General features: G+C 37.4%; 1 protein-coding gene across 1 annotated transcript; it reads left to right on the plus strand.

Annotated features, from left to right (window-relative positions):
- The first annotated feature begins 806 nt into the window (after positions 1 to 806).
- On the plus strand, positions 807 to 4,715 carry LOC112029317 (uncharacterized). The gene is made up of 3 exons (XM_024062004.2): positions 807 to 1,281; positions 2,510 to 2,644; positions 3,004 to 4,715. The coding sequence occupies exons 1-3, from the start codon at positions 985 to 987 to the stop codon at positions 4,531 to 4,533; spliced, it is 1,962 nt and encodes a 653-aa protein (XP_023917772.1). The 5' UTR covers positions 807 to 984; the 3' UTR covers positions 4,534 to 4,715.
- Positions 4,716 to 10,207: the final 5,492 nt, after the last annotated feature.

Consider the following 10,207-nt stretch of genomic DNA (forward strand, 5'->3'; position numbering starts at 1 on the left):
AATAATTGAGTTTTTTAGCAAGGAAATCATTAATATTTCTCTTAGAAAACAAGCAACATTTTTCATGAGTTTTTGAAATAGAGAATATTTGTTCAACAGTTCTAACTTTGTAAATGGGATGAAAAGTAGATTCAACAAAACTAGTCTTATAAATAGTTTTAGTATCAACTTTGGGAATATTCCATTTCTGGAAATCAGGGAGCTCATATTCTTCAATAGTGTGATCTTCTTCATTAACAATATCAAGAAGACAACTAGTCCTGGAGCTAACAAAGGAGTTGGATCTCCACAACTTATCCATACTATCCTAGATTTAACACTTAATTATCATGTTTTTCTCAACACCGTTGCATTTCGTAACACATACCCTAAGCAACCCTATACCTCTCATGCCCTACACGCCCACTCTTGGCTCAAACGGGTCTTACTGTTCGGTTCTGGGAATTCACTTTACGTCTCGGGTGGCACCAACAACGGTAAGAAGGGAACACAACAACAGAGTATCAAAGTTTCGAGTAATATAATATATATATATATAATTGGGATGAATAGGAGTTGCTACACCTACTGTATAAAAGGGATATACTCACACCCATTTAAACAACTTATTCAAATCCTTTCACAAGAGTTTAGGATAGAATGCTATGTTGTTGACAATGTGGTTAAAACTTAAAAGAACTGAGAGTCAATTTTAAATTTAAAAAAAAAACACATGAATACTGAACAGGTGAAGCTAATAATAAAAACACACACTCACACTCACACCTGTCAAAATTAAAGACAGCAAAAGAGAGAGTGGTAGACTGTAGAAGTGCAACTATATATATAACTTTGTACCGTGCTTTCCACAACATCCCTGAAAAACTTGAACTTACTCTCTTTGTATTGCACTGTACTATCTGTATTTGTACAATTGTTTTGTACCTCTCTCTCTCTCTCTCTCTCTCTCTCATTTTCAGTAATGGCTGATGATTATTCCACAGCATGAGCTTCACAGGTGGGTCCCACCACCACTCACCGGCGGTTCCTCGTCTCCGCCGCCGCCGCCGCAAACCCAAGAATTCTAACCGGTTCCGCCTGCTCGGACCTCCACCAACTACTACTCCTCACTCGTCCTGGAAGTTCGAAGACAACAAAAACGACCTTGTCTTTAACTACCAACACCACCACCACCACACGAAGCTCGTCTCCGAGCTATTTCAACGAGGCAGAGTCCAAGCCTCCGCCAGAAAACTCGCCGCCGGTCTCTGGCGATTGCTCGGTGCTCCTCACTGTCAGCAGGTAACTTTTTTGATTTTCGCTATTACTGTATTTTCAATGGGAGAGTACTGTCTTTTAAATAAATAAATAAATAATAAAGTTTGAAACTTTGGGTTTTGTTTTAACTTGGGTTTGTATAAAAACTGAATTTGTGGTTGGTGAAAACCAAGGACAACATAAGATACAATGATACTTTCATCTGACTCTGTATTTTAATGTTAATGAAAAACAAAACAAAACTCCCTCTTTGTCGACACTAGTACAAATGTTGGCTTAATTGAGCTGAGTAATTGTTATAAATTCGAAAAAAAAATTATAAAAAAATACAAAGTTGAAATTTTGTATTTTCTTTTCTCTTCTTTTAATTTCCCATAGGCCAAATTGTGCTTGCCTTGTTGAGAATTAAATCAAATAACTTTGATTCTATATCAATTTTGTTATTAACTAATACGCTATTGAGAAAGGTTGATTTGATTCAATTTAATGGTATGTTTGGGGAGGGAGTAGAGCAGAGCAGCGTAGATTTAGCACAAAATTAGCTTATTTTTAGTTAACTCTCCTCTAGTCCCCTTCACTCCCCCTCCTTCCCCCATCCATCCATACAGGCATACAGGCCATAAATGAATTCATAAATGAATTGAAAAGGTAAAGTATTGCCTAAAATAACATTGGTAGAATCAATATATATATATATATATATAATATTATGAGAGTATAATTTTGGATATGGTAGAAGTAATAGAAAATTACATGTTAATAAAGGAGGCGAAGGTATGATTTTGGATAAGATAGAATAATAGAGATCGATAAATTACTGGGACAAAAAAGAAAAAAAAAAAAAAGAAGAAGAGAAAACCGATATTAATTGACAACAGCAACAATCAGGACAGTACTTCAGTAGTTGGGTAAGAGGAGGTGCCAAAGTTAGTAAGTCTAGAAAGAAGAAACAATCCCAAAGTACATGTAATGGAGTTTATAGTTAGTAGCCAATAAAGTGAAAGATTAAATCAATGATTCATCTACCGTTCACATCAACTTCACTTTTTAAAATTTTCTTTTTTTAAAATCATTGAAATTTCGGTGATGCACTTAAATTTTGTATATTTATTTTAGAGGTAGTTGCCTAAAATACATATGGAGTGGATTATACTATTGTTTTTACATGGATCATGGTGTGCAAATGTGAAGTCAAAAAAATTGCAACATTTGTGAATTTAAAATCCTTGTCACATTCTTCCCTGCAATGCAGCCTGGTATTGGACGTGTAAAGATTAAGTTTACCCATCACCGGAAAAGTAGGGACTATGGTCCGGAAATAAAGGATCAGTTGCAGTTGCAAAGACCCCTCCCTATCTCTCATCCAAAGAATGGAATCCAGTATGAGGTAAATCTTTTTCTTTCTCTGGGTTATTCTAGTTTGCAACTGTTCATAAATGTTTGGGGAGAGAGAACTAGTTTAGTCAGGATGGGTGGAGATGAAGTGCGGTCTAGGTGTGGATAAACTAGTGTGACCTTTCTTTGAGATGATTATATATATCTTGGATATTTTCATTTTACCATAGAGAATATGTGAACTGTATAGAGAATGTCATGATAATGAGTTCATAGCTTTAGCTGGTCATTTGATCTAATTTGTCTCAGAAATGGAAAAATAACATGCTATTCTTATAATGTCTCTCTCATTCTCTCCGTTTTTAAGATTTTCTGACCTAATCTTTGATCTTCAAACTACATCATTCCCAGCCTGAATCTTCTTTGCAACATCCCAAATGCTCAATGGAGGGGGCAACAAAGTGGGAACCTAGGTGTTCAGTGTTTGACAAGGTCTACCGGTTTAACAGCCACATAAAGCTTCTTGAAAATCAAGACAATGCTTCTATTTCTATTGTTTCTGTCCTGCAAGCGGAACTAATATGTGCTAGATCAAGAATTCGTGAACTTGAAGATGAGGTGAAGTCCTCTAAGAATAAAGTTGAACACTTGCTGAGGAAGGTTGAAGAGGAAAGGATTTCATGGCAGAGCAGAGAACATGCAAAAATTCTTGTGGTTGTGGATGACTTAAAGAAAGAATTAGGCAGGGAAAGGAAGAATCGTCATAAGATGGAAATTCTCAGTTCCAAATTGGTCAATCAGGTTGCCAATGCCAAGTTATCTGCCAAGCAGATCATGCAAAATTGTGAGGAAGAAAAAAGGCTTCGAGAGCTAATGGAGGAAGTTTGTAGTGAACTAGCCAAGCAAATTGGAGAAGATGAGGCCACTGTTGAGGTATTGAAGAGAGAGTACAAGAAAGTTTGTGAGGAAGTGGAAGAAGAGAGGAAGATGAGGCAGATGGCTGAGGTTTGGCGTGAAGAACTTGTCCAAATGAAGCTGGTTGATGCAAAGCTTGCTCTTGAAGAAAGATATTTTCAGATGAACAAGCTGATAACAGACCTTGAGACTTTCCTGAGGTCCAGAAGTTCTAACCTGAATGTCATGGAGTTAAGGGAAGCTGAGTTGATCATGCAGGCAATTAAATCAATGAATATTCAAGATATCAAGGAGATTGAACGTCTCAGTGAAGGTGAAGCTAACAAAAAGGAGATTGAACCATGTTTAAATAACAGTCACACTGGGCATGCTTCAAAAATCTATACCTTGTGTCTTAATATCGATGCCTCCGACAAAAAGTTGGCGCTGAAACATTCAAATGGTGTTATTGATTATAACAGTGGTCTAGAAGAAGATATCAGAGGTGGGGAAAGTGCTAGCCATGCTGAGGATCAGGGTTGCATTTGCTCACTTGAAGGTAGTGACACCTCAGTCAATAGGTTCAACCAAGAAAAAAGAGTTTTGGAGAGCCAAATTGAATGTGATGAAAGCACAAATCAAGAATCTCTTAGTCCAGAAATCAGTGAGGTTTGCTCACTATCTGATAAGAAAATAAAGCAGAAGGCATCTCCAGTATCGAATCCCCAGAAATCACAGCCGAGTAATGGTGAATTCTATAAGATTTTGATAGATGAGGGTAATCGAAGGCTTTCAAATGGGACAATTTCTAGTGTCAAGAAAGCTTCTCCATGTAGAGGGTCAGCTGAAGGTGAGCCCAGATGCCAGGATACAGTGGCACAACAGAGTGTACCAGACTCAGCCAATCCACACATTACTCGAGGGATGAAAGGACGCATAGAGTGGCCACGAGGCATCCAAAAACATAACACGAAGGCCAAGCTTCTGGAAGTGAAAATTGAAAGCCAGAAATCTCAATTGCGTCACATTCTTAAACAGAAGACTTAAGAGAACTACATTCTCATTCGTTTTTTTTTTTTTTTTTTAAATTGTTTCAGCAAGTGTAATCATAAGAAGAATGCACCCATTTGTTATCAGCAAGTGTTAAAAGAAAAAACAATAGAGTTCATAGAGCCCCTTATGCATAGCTTCCTCCTTTTTCATAATTCAATTCATCATTTTTGGTCCCATATTCTGAGTGTGTATTTTGTTTTCATAGAGCATATTATCCCTTTATGCCAGCTGTTAATTAAGAGAGCATGTATCACACCCTTGTAAATTGATTAGTGTATGAAAACCAAAGTGAGGACAATAATTCATGTGCTGAATGATGCTCTTTACTTATTGTCATTTTCTCTCATTTGTAAATCCTCTTTATGTGTGTGTGTGTATATATATATTCTCCTATGTCTAATAATACAGTCTACAATGAGACGTGGAATGCTTGTAGGCCAAGTGTGAAGATCTTATCAATGATTAGATTTCCTTTAATCTTTCCACGTTCTCTAATTGCACAGTAAGCCTATTCTTGGAAATTCGCATTGGATATTTCATATATGCTATTCCAAGAAAGGAAACAACAGAAATCGAATAAGTAAAAGTTTGAAACAAACACAGGCTCTGTGTTTCTGGTACGCATACAGGAAACAAACTTTTTTTTTACTATTTTTCCAGCATCTGTATAAATAGGTATTAGATGGATTAAAATCATAGATAGAATCAGTGAAATGCTACATAGACATCTATAGTTAATAGATGCATCATTTTCAAAGTTTTGTGGAAGAGCATTACTTTCTCTATACATGTTAGTGAAAAGAAGTATAATAAGCAACCTTACTCCAATTTTAGGGAGACTGATTTTTGAACTCAAATTCACAACCAATAAATATAAGGATACAAAATCTTTCATAACTACTAACATGAATTATTGTAATTGGTACATAATAAAAGAGGTGCTAGTGGTGAAAGCAAATGAAAATAATGTTGCTTTAACCACAACAAATCAATTGTGAAAATGTTGTCCCTACTCCTTAACATTACTCATTCACAAAGTATGTTGTTGGAAAAATACTAAAAGAATTAATAAATTAATATCTAATTACTTTTCTGTAATTGGTGATATATCAGTTTGTAAGACTTATATAGTAATTTTGTAGTATCTCTCCCATCACTAGATTGTTTGGTCAAAGCATGAGGTCCTACCTCAGCCATGGAGTAATTAAAATGAAAAAGAAGTGGCTTGTTGGCCACTTGGGGAAGAAAAGATAGGGTGATCTTAGCTATGGTTTTCTCCTAAGAGAAAAAAGAAAACAACTTGATAAGAGTGAGATTTATATCTTACTTGTAAAGCAGATGTGTTTCCTTTGTTCTCGTCATGCTAGAGGGTCCCCCACCTCTTCGAACTTCCATGTCTGTGAGCACAATGACAAGTGACAACTAGCAAATTGTCTCCATATCATGCACAGCAAGACCCTACAGACTAATGTAATTACTATGGCAACTCTTTTTTGTTTTCTTTTTCTAAGTATATGAAATTTACTGAAAAACTGATTTCATTAATCTGATTAAAACAGATACAATTACAGGTATTTATAACTAAACCAGAACCAAAATACTCACTAATCTGATCTAACAAACTTCTTAACTAACTAACAGAATTTGTACAGCTAATCAGTCACGTGTAAAACACATGCTCACTAACTAACACTAAACTACATACAGCTTTACACTTTAAACTACTTGCCGTTTGATCTCTGCTTCAGGTCTGGAGCAACTTGAACTTGTGGACTCTTGTGAATCACTTAGCTGCTCTGTCTTCTTGGACTTCTGATACTCCCCCTCAGGATGGACATCATGAGAATGAATATTCGAAATACCCATCCTGGTAAGAAGACCAGAAAACTGATTCCAACTCAAAGCTTTTGTTAACAAATCAGCTATTTGACATTGAGTTCTAATATCCATCAGCTTTATAACTCCTGCTTGCACCTTATCCCTCACAATGTGACAATCTATCTCAATATGTTTTGTACGCTCATGGAAAACTGGATTAGTTCCTATGTGAATTGCAGCCTGTGAATCACTGAACAGCAAAGCAGCTTGAGTGTGTTTGACATTCAGATCCTTAAGTAAATACAAAATCCATGTCACTTCACACACTGCCACAGCCATTGCTCTGTATTCTGCTTCTGCCGTGGATCTTGAAACTGTATTCTGCTTCTTAGACTTCCAAGAGATGAGAGAATCACCAAGAAAAACACAGTAACCAGTGATGGACCTCCTAGAATCAATGCATGCAGCCCAATCTGCATCTGCAAATGCTTTGATGTGTAAAGTGGATCGAGCTGAGAAGAACAAGCCTTGTCCTGAAGTACCTTTAAGGTACTGAATTACTCTATAAGCTGCTCTGAGATGAGGCTCTCTAGGTTTGGACATGAACTGACTCAGTCTATGTACTGAGTATGTGATGTCAGGCCTAGAGATAGTAAGGTACAGCAGCCTTCCTATCAATCTTCTGTACATACCAACATCAGTCAATAACTTGCCCTCATCTTTGCTTAATTTGAGATTTATCTCCATGGGAGTTTTAACAGGTTTACACCCAAGCATTCCCACATCACTAATCACTTCAAGAGTATACTTTCTCTGGCACAAAGAGATTCCTTTCTCAGATCTAGCAACTTCCAAGCCCAAGAAGTATTTCAAACTGCCCAGATCCTTCAGCTTGAACTGATTATTTAAGAGATCTTTCAGGTCTGCTACAGATTGAGGATCATTGCTGGCAATAAGTATATCATCAACATATACTAAAAGTGCCATGAAAGAAGTTCCTGAATGCTTGGTGAATAAAGAGTAATCTGCCTTGGATTGCAGAAAACCACATTGCAGTAGAGTAGTTGAAAACTTGGAATACCATTGCCTTGAGGCTTGTTTAAGGCCATACAAGGACTTATTCAACTTGCACACAAGCTCCCCTTGCTGGGCAGGCCTGGAGGAAGACACATATACACTTCTTCATGCAAGTCACCATGAAGAAATGCATTGTTTACATCTAATTGGTGAAGAGTCCAGCCTTGCACAGCAGCCAAAGACAAGAGGAGTTTAACAGTCACCATCTTGGCAACAGGGGAGAATGTCTCAGTATAATCTAAACCCTCCTGCTGAGTATAACCCTTGGCAACCAACCGTGCCTTGTACCTCTCTACACTACCATCTGACTTGTGTTTAATTTTGAAGACCCACTTACAGCCAAAGCCCTTTTATTTGGAGGTAAAGGAGCAAGAGACCAAGTATTATTAAGTTCTAAAGCCTTAATTTCAGCTGCCATGGCAGCATCCCAATGAGGATCACCAACTGCCTGATGGTAAAACTAAGGTTCTTGAATGGTGGAAATACTATTGCAAAAATGAGAGTAAGAAGGAGAGAGTTTGTGACTAGAGATATAATTGGTAATGGGGTATTTAGTGGAAACAGCAGAACATTTAAAAGCTTGGAGATAAGTAGGTGGTCTAGAGACTCTAGTAGACCTCCTTGGAACAATAATGGTTGAATCAGGACTGACTGGAAGTGAAATAGGTGCAGGGACAGGTTGAATGGACAATAAAGCATCAGGAATAGAAATAGTTATGTCATTAGGAACAAAAACAGATAAATCCTCAGGTAGATCATTAAAATGTTGTTCAAGAATGGTGGAATCAATATGAACTGAGGAGGCTGGGACAGGAGTAGAATGGTGAATAGAATCAGTTACAGGTAGAGGAGGAGCATTAGGAAAACAATCATGAAAAAATGGATCAGGTTGAGATAAAGGAACAGAATTAGGAAGAGACTTAAATGGGAACACAGATTCATGAAAAATGACATCTCTAGAAATGAAAGAAGCTCTAGTTTGCAAATTTAGAAGTTTATAACCCTTAACCCCAAAAGGATACCCCAAGAAAACACACTTAAGAGCCCTAGGATCAAATTTGCCTCTATTGTGAGAGAGAGTAGAAGCAAAGCATAGACAACCAAATACTTTGAGATGGGAATAGTCAGGAAGTTTATTATAAAGAAGCTCAAAAGGAGATTTGTTTTGCAAAAGTGGGTAAGGGAGTCTGTTTATGAGATGGACAGCAGTGAGGATACACTCACCCCAATAAGCAATAGGGATATTGGAATGAAGTCTTAAAGCTCTAGCAACACAAAGTATATGTTGATGTTTTCTCTCCACAACAGAATTTTGTTGTGGAGTGGCAACACAACTATGTTGATGAATGATGCCATGAAACTTAAAAAATTCAACCATTTGAAACTCAAGGCCATTATCTGTCCTAAAGACTTTAATAGACTTGCCAAACTGAGTTTTAACCATGTTATAAAAGGATTGCAGTAAGGACCTAGTTTCAGACTTAGATTTCATAAGATAAACCCAAGTTGATCTAGTACAATCATCAACAATGGTAAGAAAATACTTGTGACCAGCAACAGTAGGCACCACATAGGGACCCCATATGTCACAGTGTATTAAATCAAAAGGGAATTCAGAAACATGATTAGGAAATGAAAGGGAGCCTTTTATGCTTAGCTAAAGGACAAATTTCACATATTTCATTAGAAACAGATTTATTGAAATGAAGGTCAGGAAGTACATTTTTCAAAACAGAAATCTTAGCATCAGATGGATGCCCAAGTCTAGAGTGCCAAACAGAAGCAGGAATTTTGACATTATTGACAACATGAGATTTATTAGTACTAAAAATGGATTGAAAAACAGAATTGAAAATAGATTGAAATGATGGAGTAGCCTGGGACTGAATTGGAATGGCACAAGTATCAGAGGGTCTATGTTGAAGGAGATACAACCCATCATGAACTTCACCCACACCAATCGTCCTCCAGCAATTGAGGTCCTGAATGAAACAGAAGGTAGACAAGAAAATGAGACAACAATGCATTTTCTTGGTAAGTTGGCTGACTGACAAAAGGTTGAAAGAGAAAGAAGGAACACAAAGCACATTGGTTAAGACAAGATTTTCAGATAGACATATAGAACCAATATGAGTTACCAAGGCAGTTTCACCATTAGGAAGGGCAACCACACAATCAACAGCAGTGAAATTAGTCAACAAATGAACAGAATATACTATATGGTCTGTGGCTCCAGTATCAATCACCCAAATATTACCACCAAAAGCTGTTCTATGTGTAATTTGAGCAGAAAAAACTGAATGCCTCAAATCAAGACAAGTAGAATTACCTGCCATGGTGAAAGTATCTGTGGCATTGGAAGAAGAAGGCACAGCCAGGGTAGGCCTAATCACATTGCTGGCCATGTGTGTTTCCTTGTTGCCCAAATTGAACTGAGTCTCATTGTCACTAGAGGTGAGACGAGCAGCTTGCATTTGAGTCCCCAACATGGTCAAAAACTGTTGACACTGCTCTTGAGTGAAAGGAAAAGTAGCAGAGGTGTGATCATTCTCTGTGCAAGCTTCTTGAATATTGACTTGATTGACCATAAAGTTCTTCCCTTTAGGCTTGAATCCTGGAGGAAAGCCATGTAGCTTGAAACATTTTTCCATGACATGTCCAAGCCTCCCACAGTGAGTGCATATGGGTCTGTCTCTACCTTTGGAATTCTTTCCAGAAGCACCAGAATTGCCAAAGAAACCAGGAAGGTTGGGATTGAAATTGGCATTAGAAC

Source organism: Quercus suber, unplaced genomic scaffold (genome assembly GCF_002906115.3).
Source record: "Quercus suber isolate HL8 unplaced genomic scaffold, Cork oak 2.0 scaffold_450, whole genome shotgun sequence".
Taxonomy (NCBI): domain Eukaryota; kingdom Viridiplantae; phylum Streptophyta; class Magnoliopsida; order Fagales; family Fagaceae; genus Quercus; species Quercus suber.

Bases quoted from the DNA above. Each gene is read 5' to 3' on its own strand.
- LOC112029317 (XM_024062004.2), top strand. From the start codon at position 985: ATGAGCTTCACAGGTGGGTCCCACCACCACTCACCGGCGGTTCCTCGT. The intron at 1,282-2,509 runs GTAACTTTTTTG...CCTGCAATGCAG, and splicing joins GTGCTCCTCACTGTCAGCAG to CCTGGTATTGGACGTGTAAA. The intron at 2,645-3,003 runs GTAAATCTTTTT...CATCATTCCCAG, and splicing joins AGAATGGAATCCAGTATGAG to CCTGAATCTTCTTTGCAACA.